The 16,081-nt window shown below is 46.9% G+C and overlaps 1 protein-coding gene across 1 annotated transcript in view; it reads right to left on the bottom strand.

Annotated features, from left to right (window-relative positions):
• Nucleotides 1–761: 761 nt before the first annotated feature.
• The window catches only part of UVRAG (UV radiation resistance associated), a 150,791-nt gene continuing 135,471 nt past the window's right edge, over nucleotides 762–16,081 (bottom strand). The window contains exon 15 of the mRNA XM_075415600.1: nucleotides 762–843. Coding sequence (XP_075271715.1) covers nucleotides 789–843 — 55 coding nt within the window. The 3' untranslated portion in view covers nucleotides 762–788. The remainder of the gene's footprint in view (nucleotides 844–16,081) is intronic.

Genomic DNA, 16,081 nt, shown 5'->3' with positions numbered 1-16,081 from the left:
ATCTCCACCTAGACTTCGTCAGTGAGTTAAATGAATTGCATCACCAAGTGTCTCCTTCTCTCCCTTACACTAAACATAAAAGCAATGACAGTAAATGAGACTGCAAAGAAAATGAGAAAACTGTAAAAAAGTCTAAGTCTTCTCACTTTCTTCTCTGCTGCTCTAGAGAAGTTACAGCATGGCATTCAAGAGCATCAGAAAGAAGAATCTTGTCCAGTTCCAGAAGTGCAGCTCAAGAGAACTTAATTTTCATCCCATCCTGACCAAACTCAACTGAATTGAATGGATTTCCTGGGGTAAAACCAGCCTAGGAGAAAGAAAAAGCAGGCGAGTGCATTTTATGAAACAGGACAAGCGTGAGAGCTCTACCTGCAGTGCCGTGAAGTTATGCGGAGGATATTCACTTCCAGAGGGACGTGGGGAGTGCGGTAGGTTGCGTGTCAGCAGGGGTGCTAGAATAACACTACTTACACACTACATTGCTAAGGAGATCCACTTGGGAAAGCACAATAAATAACACGACTGCTTAATAGCTCTGTAGTGCCTTTCATCCAAAGATCTCCAAACACTGTAGAATCATTCTTCAGAACCGCTGCTAACCCCAGGAGAAGTCGCGCTATCTTTGCTATGCGGCAGATAAGGAAATTGAGGTTATGTTATTTCCAGGAGCTTGTGACAGGGGCCAGAGTAACAGTCGAAAGTCCTGACACCTATTCCCCTTTGCCCCATGGGAATGACAGAAAAAAATGGAGACAGAGGTCTGAATCCGTGGTAAGCCCGTAGTCCAGTCAAGGGGCACGCCAGTGATGATTTCTTTTGATCTTCCAGTAAGGCAAAGTCAAGCTACAATGCATGGAAAAAATGGAAGATATTAGGAGAAAAAATAAAGAAATTGCATAACAGAAACATGGTTAGCTCAATGCATGGCACATCTACAAATGCTTGGAGCTTGTGGATCTGACCCCAGGCGTACGGGATGCAAATGTCCTCCTATATTGGAAGCTGGAGACCATGGGGGATGCTGTAGTGCATCAGCTCGTATTAGATGTCTATGAGCAGGTAGATGATCTGTTGAGGCCTGAACTAAGTGACTGGAGTCTGCTGTAGTGCAAAGAGGCAGGTCTGAAGCACATATCATCCAACCCATCTGTTTGCCCTGGTGTTAGATGAAGAATGAGAGGGTGAGGCTGATCCCTACCACTGCCTGTAGCAGGCATTTAGTTGTTGAACTCAGATGTCAACCACTACCCTGAAGATGCCTAAATTTGGGCAGAAAGCTCTCATCTTTCACAGCAGAGGTAGGACCGGGATTAGAGAGTGTCTGTCCCGTAGGCCTATCCATACCTTGTGTGTTGATGAAGTAACATCAGAAACAGGGGCAACCGTGGGAGAGAAGTAGGGGTAGATTTAGCATTAACAGATTGATGTCTGGCTGGATGTGAAACTCTGGGTTAATATCTCTAGCTAGTGCTATTGCATCTGTGACACATTGCAACACACCACTGTGGGCTTCTGAGCGTTTTGAGGTCTTTTTACGGGAAGGTACACCAGTAGGCATTTATGGTTGGATCCCACATGTGCCCACACATAGGCTTACACCACATCTGAAAGCAGCATATACTCAGTCTTTTGGACAAGGTGTATAAGACAAGGTGTCTAGTGTCTGGAACTCCTGCTGCTCCTCAGCCAGACCACATTTACACATACAACAGTAGGACTTACGCAAGCACTGCGTATCCTGCAGCAGGATTCTCCAGAAAAGCAGGCATTTTCAGGTAACAGGGAACAGCTAACCATAGGTTTGTTTCCTGGGTCTCTGTTGATACTGAGACTATACGTCTAAACGCTCCTGTGTGGAGCCAACAGCCTCAACTCAGAAACCTGCTGAGATCCCACGGGCCATCAGGCTGACAACCATGATAAAGGAGAAAGGGAGTGCTGAACCTTTCTTGAGATTTAGAGGCCAACAGGGATGTTCTACAATGTCTAACATGATGTTAGACACCTACATTAAAGCAACCGAGCCTCACTCCTGGATTCAGGCATGTAGCTGATGTGCCTTTGTGAAGCTATCTCCAAATTCACTGTATGCCTGAGCTTCCATTACGTGAGAGGCCAGACAGAAAGACTGTGGAGTCCAGACAGCTGGGCACAATCCAGTTGCCCAGCAAAGCACCCAACCTGGGCTCCAGCTGGCACTGTAGAAGGTCAGCAGTCTCTCATCAACCTTTGGTTGCATCTGCAAGTTTAATCAGGTATCTTAGACTCTCCAGACACACTTTAGGCACTAAAGCATGACCAGGTGCTTGCATTTTACCGACTGGATACCATCCGCAGGAATGATTGGCTAAGTAGATCTCCATCAACTACAAAGACAGAATAGACGTCACAGAGGCACCCAAGTTTACATGCCTCAGTCTGAATTACACCACACCCTTCAAATATGTAGATTTATGAGTCCCTTGTGCCAATAGCTGGAAGGGGCTAAGTGTCCACACGTGGGACACTCTCTGGACTGAGCAGTAGGTTGGCACCAGTTTGTGGTAATGACAAGAGCTTTATTAAACAGCTGCGATTGTGCTCTGTGAGCTCTGGAACAGCATTAGATTCCACAGAGTTCACTAGAAATCGAGTGAAACTCTTTCCAGTTCCCAGGATAAGGTTCTTCCATGAGGGATAGCCCTTGCCTTTGTCCAATAGCAAAGCCAGCATCTGAGCGAGCAAAGACCCGTGGACACGGATCCATTTGCTTCAAAGCCATGGTAGTCCTCCCCCCTAAGCTCCCATTGTAATGAAACAGTCTGTTAACTGCAAGTTGTTATTTTTTAATGAAAAAAGGAGGAATTCAGATTGTTATGTTTTCTGACCTATAACTAGCAACACGTAATCCTCGTTCTCCCTTTGCAACTCTAAAGCACTGATGTTAGTGTAACATAAAAGATGCTGAGGAAGAGATTCCTCACAGATATTATGATGGGGATGTCATGTTGCAGTCCATGTGGAGTGATATATGGACTGACCAACAAACTGCCCTGCTGGGACCCAGCCCCGAAAGCCTAGTCTGCCTCTCACAATCTACTTTGGACATGCCAGGGGTTGTTTCTTCAAAGTGGCTCCTTCAGGGACCAAGAGAGGAGGGACTGAGGTGCAAGAGGAACAGACAGTCCTCTCCTAGGGATGTAATGACCTATTACTGCTTCCTTTAAATCTAAGCAGTAAAAGATGGTTGATGGGGGTCACCTTGGCTGAAGATGCTCTGTCCAAAGCAGGAAAAAAGGAGAGGGGGGCATGGGCTGATTTTTGTACAGGTGGAGATTGGCTTGAGAGTCAAAGGGGGCTTTGCCCCACTGTTTTTTAGTAAATACTATGGGATTTCAGGGGCTATTCTTGTCCTCTTGCACTCACCCCTCCTCAAGCAGGCAGTGCCCAGTGGAGGTGGCTCTGTCTGTGTAAAGAGAAGTCGAACAGCCCAGAGGAGCCTTACTGACAATTTTACACTCAGTTCAGACACAAAAGAAACATCAGAGCTCCGGCATCTCTTAAAAACAAAGACACCTGCTTTAACAATATCCACGTCCAAGTCCGGGGGAGCTTTACGGGAATGTCTCCCACTGAGAAAAAATTGTAATACCAAAACTCTTCCCGAACACTGGATATCAGCTCTTCCAAGGCTGGCTATAAACCTGTGGCCTTGTCCAATTTCTTTTTATGTTTATAGAAATTGAGGAAGGAAGAAAAGTCCAAAAGCCCATCTGGTTGTCTCCTTCTTCCTCTTGGGGAAGATTCCCACCTCTGGAGTTTCTGTCTGTTGTCTGGGACCATGCTTATGGTTTGGCAGCTCGCAGACCACATCCAGCCTGCCAGACACCACAGTGGACTCCTCCATGCAGCTCCAGAGAACACAGCCTGGGGAGATACCATGAAGGTCACATGATGCTGAAATCTGGTCCAGCCAGACCTCCTATCTCCTGGATAGCAGTGTGGGACAAAGGACAGACCCTGGTTACAACAGGATCCAGCAGCTCCACCACTACCTCTGCTTGACCCATGCAGACAGGAGCCGTCTCCTCCCACCCCAGGGTACAATGGCATCCCTGGGTATCAGCTCAAACCCGCCTGGAAGACCCACAGCATTATGGAGTATCTTCCCGTTTCCAGCTGAAGTGAGCCATTAAACTTCTTTCTTGGACTCCAGGACCACCATGATTTTATTTCAGCACGTATCCCAAGACGGACCAGGCTACTGGTGCTGTAAAGATGTAGGAAAGGCTGTGGTTCCTTGCGCCATGGTTCAGGCATTCCTCTGGCTGCTGGTGCCTTTGAGCTGCAAAATAACCTCCCATGGGAGCGCTCCAAAACCAGAGCATTTGTGCAGCAGGCTTCTTCACAAGCACGTTTTCTCCAGTGACACGAGGCACACGTGCCTGGGGACCCTGCAGCCGTGGGAATCTTCAGAAACTAGTCTCTCTTAACCTTGTCCTGCAGCACATTACTATGTGTAACTAATATTACACATTAGTATGTTGGTACTGATGTGCTATAGGATGATCTGGGTGATGTTCTGGGGGTGGAAAGCAAAGAGTAAGCATTGTTTGTATTGGACCCCATTGAGAAGTTGTCTGTGACAGCAGGGTACTGAATTCAGTGATGGTCCTTTCCAAATTTCGGTCTCCTGTCCCAAGTTTCTCTGCTTCCCTGTACCACTGTGGGGGACTTCTTCACTGCACATCCCTCTTCAAAGCACCCACTGCCATCAAAGGGTCTTTGCTGGGAGCCTTCCAGGGCTAAGCCTAATGCATCTTGCCCCAAGGGAAAGGGGAGGACCAACCCACAACAATCCTTGCTGGGAATTGGGTTCTCCAGCCACTTTCAGAGCAGCAGAACAACCCCAGTTCTGTGGTTTCCCTTTCAACTGATATTTTCTCTGCCATATGGACAAGAAAATATCTGCCAAGAAAACAATTAGGCACTGACAAAAAGGCAACTCTGCAGGGAGCATTTAAATCTATGTCAAAGACTCCAGATCCAAGGGAGAAATGGGCCTAACCCCCACCGCAGAGAGACATGCCATTTGCAACCCTTTCTTAGGCCATCATCAGAAACTGATTGTTCTTTTCTATACCAACACAGCACCTCAATGCTCCTTAGATGTACCTGTTATTTATTGCCTTACTAAGACAAAGTGTAGGAGCTACAGTTGATTTTAAGGCCCCCAGCATCTAAAACATGGGCACACAGTAAGAGAATGTTGGTGTCTTCAGAGGTTTATGGCTGAAGTAAATATTACAGGCAAAGGGCAGGAGGAGACAGGGTGGAGAGCAGGGCACGACTTCCCCATCCTCTCTGCAGGCAGGTCCACCCTTCTCAGTCTTGCCCCATTTGGCTGCTGGCTTCTCTTCCACTGCTGCACCCTTGGTGAAATAAGAGACCTGGCTGGGTTCCCCAAAATCTACCCTGTCAGGTGAGCAAAAGGCAAAACCCTGTCCTGAAAGTCAGATTCACTCATGCAGAAGGGAGACAGCCCATGGTTTGCTCACCTCCTCCTGTGGTCTGGACAAAGAGGACCTGTAGGGGACAAAGTGGACCATAACCCTACACCATGAAAGGGACCCCAAAGTCAACCCTTCCACAGTAACAGTGTGGTGCATGGGCATGGCTGGATCAAAGCTCCTCAGTTGCACAGGCAACGTTGAGTTTTGGTGCTCTCCTAATTGGTGAACAAGGCTGTTCCAAGCCTGAGAAGGACACAGCTATGTGGGCAGACAAGGAGAGCTCCAGGGCTGCAGGACAGAGGGACAACTGAGGGCACAGCAGCTGGAGCAGAATTGTTTTTTTACCATCAGGAGCCTGCTGCCATTCGCAAGGGCTTACAGAGTTTGTTGGCAGACCAGTTCCCTGTGACTTCTCTCATCCATGGGACAGATCACAGGCCAAGCACCCTGACCCTGCCTGGTGTCTAAGCTGGTCAAATCAAATGTCCATAAGCCTGTCTCTCCACCACAATACAGCCAGTTGTATTCAAGGAAACACAAAGATACCACACCTTCATGTGAGGCTCTCTATTTATCCCTGGCTGTGACAGCGGACATCACAGGTATCCACAGCATCTCCTACCCACACATTTCACAATTTACAGTCATTTATATCAAATTTTTTCATATAAATCACCCCTGCCACCCTGAAGCAAGCACAAAAGGAATTACAGAAAATCAAACCGTGTTGCGGGCTCTAACTCCTTCTTCTGCAGAAATAGGATATTTGCAAAGGAAAAATATAAGTACAGCAACTCCACTGCTCAGAAATACTAAGAGCTGCAATTTCTCTTTGCTGCCAGAGTTTGCTGAAGGTGGGAGTGATTTGTTGCATCCTAAGATGACGAAGTTTGTACAGTCACTCTTGGAGCGTGTGGGAGGGAGCATATATCTGTCTGATGGACTGTCTGCTTTTTCTCTAGTAATTTTTGAGCCCCTTCAACAATTTCCAGTTAATTTGACAGAAAAGCAGAAGTCTCCAAAGTACTTGAGTTCCAACATGTTTTGTGAAGGAGGGAGGGAAAGAGAAAGAGAGAGACAATATAAATGTCCCCACTGAGGAAAAGCAGGTGTATGGTTTCTGTCCTTAATACACCCTAGAAGATCTACATGGGAGAAGCTGTGAACATCCCAGATGCTGTAAAAGCTTCAGCAAGGTCCATAGTTGGTAGACAGTGGAGACCCCAAAACAGAAAGCAGAAATCCTTTTAAATCAGGGTGCATTGCTGCACATCGCTCTAAGTACAGCAGTCCTTGCAGAGACCAGGAGTCCCCAGTGCTGATCGCAAGAGGTTTAGAAAGTCCTAAACGTCTCCTCGGCTGGTATTACAGGTTTATCATATCTCCTCTTGCTCTTCCGCTTCCCCTTTACAAGTCAGGGACATTTTAATCTCGTCCTGCCAGCACCTGCCTCCACGGGAGTGCTCTGTCTCCTCCCATCCACCCCCCCTCTGCCAACCCCGGCTTTATCGCTGGAGTCTGGCAGGACAATGGCGAAGTGAATTTGCACTTGTATCTCCTGCTGTTTGTTATGATGGCCTGGTGTATTTCTCCTGCTGCAGAGTTCATTTAAATTCTTAAATTTCCAGCCAAGCCTTTGTAGATGAGCGAATCCATGTGTCCTGCTCTATTTTTCCCTTTGGAGCACTCCAAGCTTTTCTCGTCCTGCCCCAGCCATGGTGTCCAAGTCATGCCTGCCTCATGGAGGGATAGGAAAGATTTGTGTCCTGTGTGTCTACAAGGTCAAATTCTCAAACCCCATGGTTTTCCACATATTATCCCCAGGTTTTTGGTTTCCTGTCTCCAAGTCTCCAATATTTTTAACACTTTCTTCCATTCTGCAAGTACACTAACCACTGCTCCACCAGAAAAACATCCCCATACCATGCTGCTGAGAGGCTGCGAGTATTTGGGACTTCAAAATGGATCATTTCACCCAGGAGGACAAACTTGCCAGGTTAAACCATGACAAGGGGAAACACACCAATTCTTATTTTTTGATAGGATGTTGACTGTTTGTAGCATATACCCACAGGTATCAAATATGTGAACAATCAAACAAAAGGAGCCGTATCTTCAGTCTATCCCCAGGTCTGTATGCAGCTGTGGTTTGCGCCCCAAAAGCCCTGTTTCTCAGCCTTCCTTTAGATTGTATTTCTAACGCATTTTTATCATCTGGAGAAAACAAGTGAAGAGTTGAGATAGGACCAGTATGAAAAAAAAAAGCAGAAATCTTGAAACAAGCCCATGTAGACAGAGTTGAATCATCTTACTGGGCCAGTTTTGCTTGTGGAGAGGGATACCAGGGTTTTCCAAAAGTCACAATGAGAGTCTATTGCCAGCAGAGTGGCATCCTCTGTCGGGAAAAAAGCAGCAGAAACCTTCTTTGCTTGCTGGGTGTTTCACTGAGGTAACCGTGCCACATTTCACTGTCCCTAAGATACACAGGACAATAATTATTCCTTTCACTGAGCTAAAAATGGCCTGATACGCAATTGAAGCCTTTACCTATGCCTGTCATTGCCTCAGAGCTGCTGTTGATGCTCCTGACCTAGTGCTTTCTAACTGGCTGCAGACCACAAATCTCCATCCTTGCAATGGAGATGAGTTTCTCTTTCTCGTTTTACAATGACTCAGGGCAAAGCCCACCCCTAATTAATGCACTCTAACCAGGAGAAACAATTGAAAGCATCTATGGATCCTGGCCTGGCAAAAGGCTGAATTTCAGCCGGAGTCAGACTTCTGGAGGTGACCAATCCCATCAGCTTCAATAGGAATGGCAGCACACACAAACAAGGGTTGTGGCATGGGGCATTGCTCAGCCGTAGCGGGGGGCACCACTCAACCTCCAATCTGGATCACACAGAAAAGCCCTCACAGGATGCAAAACACAGTGCCACTGTGAGTGTTTTCTGTGATGCCCTGTTAAATTCATGTCAGACTGAATCAGGTGGGGTAGTTCATGGATTTAGGAGGAAAACCCATGGGATACTCATGGTCAAGGTAAGCAAGAGGAGTGCAGTCTTTCCAGAGATTGCAGGGACACACCATGCCTAATTTCTGCTTCCAGGCATGGGCAGGGAGGATCACAGACCCCCCCCTTGGCTGCCCCTTCCCACACCCTCACCCAACAGATATATAAAATACTTCTCCTTTGGCATTAAAACCATGCGGCACAGTGGAAGGCTGCTGAGACACCCAGGCAAACCTCCCTGCCGGGAAAGGCAGTCTCTGTGCCGCACGCCGGCAGTGGAAAGCATCCTTGTAATGATACCAAGCTCTCGCTAAGCTGAAACATGTAACAGGAGTCTCTGTGGGGAAGCGACAATTTATCAGTCTAACTGGACTGGAAATTCCTTTTCGGCAGGATCTGTGCGCTCTCGAACATGTGCGGCACAGCCCGAGGAATGAGCAATGAACATGATATCTCTTTTATGTCTGCCATGGCAGACGGCCTTTTAATAATAATAATAACAATTTAAAAAACCTGCCTGGTGACTTCACACCAGTCTTCTTCGATATAAAACATAGACGGGAAACTCTATGAGACATTTGTGCTATTTACCCTTGAAATACCCATATCCCACCTCAGTTTACTTCAGGGTTAATTGGTCGCAGCTCTGAGATGCTGTAATATTTGAACAGCAAATTATACAAATGCTTGAAAGTTATTTCCATGAGGGTGCAACTGAAGGACTCTGGTCCCCCATACCTTGGTTTTTTTGATGTCTAGCAAGGGTTGTGCTCACTCCTCAGCCCTTTTTTCCACTGACCATCAGCAGAATTTCTTTCTCTTGCTTGCTTGGGTTCACAAAACTTATTAGAAATTCCCTCTTTCTCTGGCTTAAGTTGGCCAACAGCCTTAATGGTTTTTGAAGAGATAAACAGACAGACACAGGCATGTGCAGAACATGGTCGTATAAGTTGTGCTTTCTTAGGGAGCCAAGTAGAAAGCAAGCCAGATGACTGCAACCCAAAATGTGCTTAGAAAAGAAACGCTTGTGAAGGTGATCACAGTGGTGAGGATTAAGCTGGTGCAAAGAGAAACAGGCTGTGAGGGTAGCTGTAACTCTTGGGTAAATTAAAATAAACAGCGATGCAAATACAGGTGATATCAGTCATAAGGATTGCAGAGTCTCAGCCAAAGCGCTTTGCACGCTGAGAGCAGAATCTGGCTTAAGATGAATAAAATTGTTAGTGGTCACTCAGGGTAAATCACCCTGGCTACATCTGTCCTGCAGCACTGGGACATAGACCTCGCAGCAGAACAGTGCTGAGAACAGACCAGAGAGCAGAGAAGGGAACCTAAAGTAGAGGAGAAACCAAGGCACTTTCTGTCTGTCAAGACCCCCATGTTGTCCCTGAGAACAGTATGATTGAGTCCCACCCCCCAAGCTCAGATGGGGAGCAAGGGTTTAATCAAAGCACAAGAACTGGCCTACCAGATATCAGGACCTGGAAAGATGGTGGTGGGTGCCATAAGAAGTCTCATCTTAGAGGCAGTCCCCTTTGGATGCTCGACATGGACCCATGAACTTGTGTCCTCCCAGGGCTGCAAGGGGTGTTGCATTCGTCCAAGGGAAGGATGGAGAAGGCACAGGGAGAGGGCTACAAACCCCACTGAAACCCATCTGGAGGCCTGCAGAGATGCTGACTTCCCCTAAAGCGTGCCCATCAGGGGTTCGGGAAGCATTAGCTGCACAGTCCGGGTTGAGGAGAGGTCAGCTACAGGCTGTTGCCATATTGAAAAAGGATTTGCAGCCAAAAGCAGGGCTGACTGCAGAACTCCCCTCCGGGACAACTTGCAGAATGAACCTAATTGCCTGAGCATTTAAGAAAATAGAGATCCATCTTTCCATGCAAGTAAGCTTGCTGCTGGGAGGGGAAAGCTTGGGGAAGCAGCAGAATAAATATTGGTGCTTTGCAAAACAGAGATAAATCCACCAGCCAGGAAGGAGAAAAGCAAGAGAGCTTTGGGCAGCCTTCACACATCAAATGAGCAGTGCATCCCCTGATGAGTGAGGGTGTCGGGGAAGCAGATCGATGGTCAAACGCTCCAAACAGTAGCATCCATCTCTCATAATAAGGCAGCAGAACTGTTCTGGTTTCCTGTAATCTGATAACCCACCAGAGGGAGGGAGAAAATGCCTTTAAATGGTGATTATAATTCCCGTCGTGGTGTTTCCTGATAAAGTGGCCCCCCAACATAGTGCTATTATCAATCATGACTACTGCAGTAGCATCCTGAGGCTCCCATGGAGATCAGTACCTTCGGAGGGGGACATTTATTCTCCTGAAGGACCTGCAGGACTCTGATTGGAGTCCGGGCTCCACAGAGTTGAAATGAGTTGTTCAAGGCCTCCCAGTTGGGAGTAAGACCAAACCCAACTACTCTTTAAGTTGTGGGATTATGTGGGCATCATGCAATCATAGCAGTGCCAGCCAGTGGGGACCTGCAGTAGTCTCTAGCCCAACCTCCTTTTCAAAGGTGGACCACCAAGAGCTTCCAGATGAAAACAGCAGCTCACAAATTGACATAGTCGTAACAAACTGAAATTGTGGATCTGAAAACCATGGCTGTCAAAGCTGAATGTTATTATATAATCTCGTGAACGTCAAGCCAGCTGCTAGCGAAGGGCTGATTCATGATTTTGAACAGTCCAGGCTCTGCTGTGCTGACATTTCCTCCCATTGCTTTCTGGCCTGGGCACTTCACGTCGTTTTTGGTTCCTCCCTTTTACCACTAATGTGTGGAAGGAACAGCAATGCTTAGGGCTTTTTTATACCTCCATCGTCGTGACAGGCAGTTGTAATGCTGCTTCTCTTCACCCAGCAAAGTGTATGTCTATGGCCGTTGTTAGCATTGCTGCCATTTGTACCCCAGAAGTATCTAAGGGCCTAGTGCTGGGTCAAGTGTGCCTTGTATTAGGTCCTGTAAAAGACAAACCTTCCTCAAACAGGTACCCTATGACACCAGCAAGTGACCAAAACCTCATTCCTGTCCTGAAGGAGTAACCTCTGATTTGCCCTGTGCCTCCACAGTGCCTCTGAACTGCAGTCCCCATAAAGCACCATGGCTTGGCCTTCTCTCATCCATCCTCACTGACTGAAGAAGTGTCTTCAGGTGGGAACTTTCAGTCACCTTTGATCATATGAGCACAAAAGAATATGAGATCCTAGCTGTACCCACCAAAATGCCATTGGAATCAAAGATGAAGTATGGAGCCTGAGGTGCTGCACAGCAAAGCCAGGTAATTGAGGTAGCAACCATCCCACCCATTGGTGGGATGCGGAGGACACATTGACCTCCTCTGGACAGAAGAGCAGCAGATATCTCAAGGTGCCTGTAGAATTCATCTATCTGCCTAAAGCTTTATGGCTGAGCTAGACTGGAGGACCCAACCCCATTCCTGCTCTGCTTTTTGCCTTCCCTATGTGGTGAATTCCTCAGAAGCAGAATCATCTAGCCCAGACATAAATCTGTCTTCCGTGGAGCAAGGGAAGTGGTAGAGCAAGCAGGAGCATAGAAGATGTCACGGTACTCCAGAGTAATCATTATTGCAAAGAAAACCCCATGTCTCTTCTCATAACAAAAAGGGAAAGAAGGAAAAAGGTCCATAAAGCTCCCCTTTTACGGTTCCTATCAGAGAGGCACAGGTCTACCCGGGTTTCTGATTAATTAGGTACGTAACGGGTGACTGCTTCAGACAATGTGCAGGAACAGCTAATCTAGCGAGCAGCACTGAATCACAGGCCTGAGAACAGGCAGAACAAAAGCCCCAGATTGCTTTATTACATTTCTTGTTATTAAATCATCTCTTCTAGAAAGAGTGTTGTTTTAAGCCGGCTCATGGTTCCAGGCGGGAGGGTTGCCCCAGTCTGGTTTCTGCTCTGCAGCTGCAAACATTTCATTCCCAGCAGATCTACCTGAAGCAAAAGAAACTCCAGACCCTGACAGCTTGCTGTTGGCTGTGTGTTCCCGAGAGCCAGGCTCCCACCCACCACCCTGCTGCAAGCCCAACGCCTTTCCTAGTTATCTCTGGACCCAAGAACACATTTTTTTCTTCCCTGAGCCCACCACTGCCATCCTCCAGTAGTGGGTGGCTCAGGAAAACCAACTCTGTTATCCTCTGGGTGTCTTGAGGAAGAATTTGAAGCATACCAACACAAAGACCTCAAAGGGACACTGTCCACCTCAATAAGGTGTGTGCAGACTAGAAACCATACACGAATCACAACCCCTGTGCCGTTAAGGATTTCCCCAAAATGATGACGAATGATACCTACTCTATTTGCCACGAGAGGGCACTTTTACCTTAATTCTCACATCCCTGGCTCTAGCATGGAGTCTGCCCGAATACGGCTTGGTCATGGTGGGATCCAATATCCAGCTCCTTGGGGGAATTTATTTTGCAAGGACAGGGCTGTGTTGAGTGTGTTACTCATTATGTTACAAGTGAGACTGCAATAAGGGATATGGGTGTAGTTCGGGGTCTTGGCATATCAGTTCTGTAAGGAGAGAAATAATAGCAAAGAAAACCCCCATAGTAAAGGATGCGACATGCAAAGAAAATATCCTCAGAGGAAACAATTTTGTAGGGAAGATTATGCAATAGAGCGATGTCTTTCAATCCGGATGAAGGAGACACCTGCTTCCCAACTTCTCTAGCAAAAACTGTATAAATTAGCGTTTTGGAAACAGGACAATGGCTTACGTTTGCTGCAAGCACGAGTCGTTCCTTTGTAAACACCTCACCAGCTGGAAGCTGCAGGATAAAGTCCAGGCTGCTGACTTGGAACTGATTAGAAACCTTATTTTTTCACCCCCTCTTCATCATGCAGTAGTTGTGGAAAACTGCACCCTGTGAGAATATGCATAGCTCTGAAATTACCGCTATTCATCATGTCCAGTTGGCTCTTGGAGGAATCCCAACCGGTCAAGGAGTTGTGCAGTATAAAAATAGGAGATTATCTTTTGCTCCAACTCATTTTGCCACAACAGCCTCCCAGCCTCTGCCGGACTGTGGTGTTCATTTGGTTTCCAGGAAACGTCCAGAAGGTCCAAGCAACGAGAAAGGCCTTTGCTTCTCTGAGGAAGGCACCTCACACTTGGGCATGAAATCAACTGTGCCTTGTAAGCCAGTTAACAGACACAATCACTATCTCGTCTCAGGTTGGAGGGAAAACAAAAAAATCTAAATGTCTCTTTAACTAAGCTCTGCAACTTTAGTCCAGAAAGGAACAGACTGACAGGCATGAATTAGATCTGCCCTCAAAAAGAGAAGGCCTTTTTTCAGTCATCTTAACCCTCTCTCTTTTCATCTTAACTTAATCTTCAGCATCCAACCATATATATGAGACATGACATTTTTAAACACCATCAACACTGTGAAAAAGCGCAGTCCAATGGTGATCAAACACAGGAAAATCTCACAGAAGAGAAAGGATGATAAGAGACTGAAGAAAATACATCTTACAAAGACAGACTGATGGAGTAGTGACAACAGCTTAGACAAAAGAAGCCCATGGAGAGAATGTGATGATTGTCTTGCCGTCATTTGCAGCACAGCAAATCTAGGATGGCTCCAGAGGAAACTTACCAAGTCAGTGGAAGAGAAACACTGAAAAAGTCTGGACTCCTTTCTACTGTGGGTTTTTATGAAATGGCAGCATGGTCCTCAGTGTAGGCATTTAGACTAGGTGGTGTCTTGAGCTTTCTTCTGTCCCAAAGCTTCCTCTGTGACCAAGAATGTGAAATTCTACAGGCTCTGCTATATATGTCCCATAAAAAAGGAGTCTCTGCTGCTCTACCACCCAGACTTACACCACAAGGGAAAGCAGAGTAGGAGGGGGACGTTCACCTCGTCTTCAAAACCAGCACTGGTAGCCAGAGACATCCGATCACCCACACATATCCTACTTCTGGGCACCACAGTTCACAAGGACTGGTTATGGTTAAAGAGGTTGACCTCAACAGGTTGAGCGTGAAGGTGGTGAATCAAATCCCGTTCTCAGTAGCGTTAAGCATACAGTCCTTCTGCAAGCAGCTTACATGAGATTTTGTCCTTGCTGAGGAAAGACAAGTAGAAAAGAAGACAGAAAAGAGCAAAGATTGATCTGTTTCTTTTGTGGCAAATATTCAGCATTTCACCATATTGGAATATACTGAAACCTTTCCAGCTGGATGAAGGAGACGGATGAGCATTGCCTGAGCTAGGGTAGGATGCATTGGGGTGCCTGCCTGCAGCAAACACCCTGGCAAGAAAGAAACATGGGTCACACCTGTAATTTATGTTTATAAAAACCATCTCTGGCTCCCAGCACTGTGACCACGGCCGCAGCCTCTCTCGATCGCAGCAAAACTCATACATGCCGCATCAATCCAAACATGTACTCGCCAAGAAGACCCAGCCACAAATTTCTCAGCCTCCTCTGCAAAAGGCCATGCACATTGGGCCTTTGAGCAACCTGGTCTAGTGGAAGGAGTTCTTGCCCATGGCAGGGGGGTTGGAATGAGATGATCTACACAGCTCCTTCTGACTCAAACCATTCTGCGATTCTGTGATTCTACGATTCTATTACTGGGAGGAAAATTATGAATTAAAATACACCATGAGAAGATTTCCCCACCCTGCTGTTTTCTAACACAGGGAAAAAAGCCCACTTTCAAGTTGCAGCAGGCTGGGCTAAAAAGCAACAGCAGACCTAGAGCAGGGAGGACCCCCAAGAGACATGACAGGCAGGATCACTTCTATCATCTCCAAATTACAGAGACCCCCTCCCTGTCCTCCTCCTTTTACCTTCAAGCATCCTCTTTCCAAACACAACCCTTCACAAGAGCGCTGGCCCTCTCCGGCAGGTCATGGCTTTGAGAGGCAGAGCTATTTGCAGCAATCAGCTCTTGCTCAAGAGTCAGGAAGCACACGGCTGAGGAGGCTAATTAACAAGAAAACATTTCAATAGCATTTCCGTCTTGTGGGACTCCCGCTTTGCATTTGTCCCGCTTTCCCCTGTGTGAAAAAAAAAGTGTTGCAACCACTCTTGGAGACAGGGAGTGACATGTGGATCTCTGGCACCTTCCTGCTGGATTCTTTCGGTGAAGGAGTCTGACCCTTCCCGGGGAGGAGGTTCATGCCTCAACCGGGTGTGCATGATAGGAGGGGAACATCTGCACCAAGACGGCCTCCTTGCATGCGAGAATCCCCCACAAAGTGTCCTCTCTCACCACCTTTCTCTGACCACAGACTCCCAAAGTCCATTTTGAGCCGTGGCTCCTTGCAGGCATGTATTTGTTGCACAAGATTTGTCCCCAGCACTCACAGACAAAAAAACTACTCCCTCTGGTCATAAAAATCAAGCCACGGCAGGCTTGCAATGTGATGATCTGAAAACAGAAGGGTTACAAATGCTCAGGAAAGCCTGGGTTTAAAAGCCAGGTAAAATTCGGGGGGGTAATGATAAAAATACAGATGATTTGCATGCAGTGGGTGAAAGATGGTCAGTGCTATGGATATAGTTTTGCCAGTGCTAAGCCTCATCAGTTATGCAAA

Source organism: Opisthocomus hoazin, chromosome 1, assembly GCF_030867145.1.
Source record: "Opisthocomus hoazin isolate bOpiHoa1 chromosome 1, bOpiHoa1.hap1, whole genome shotgun sequence".
NCBI lineage: Eukaryota > Metazoa > Chordata > Aves > Opisthocomiformes > Opisthocomidae > Opisthocomus > Opisthocomus hoazin.
This window is presented reverse-complemented; position numbering and strand designations above follow the sequence as displayed.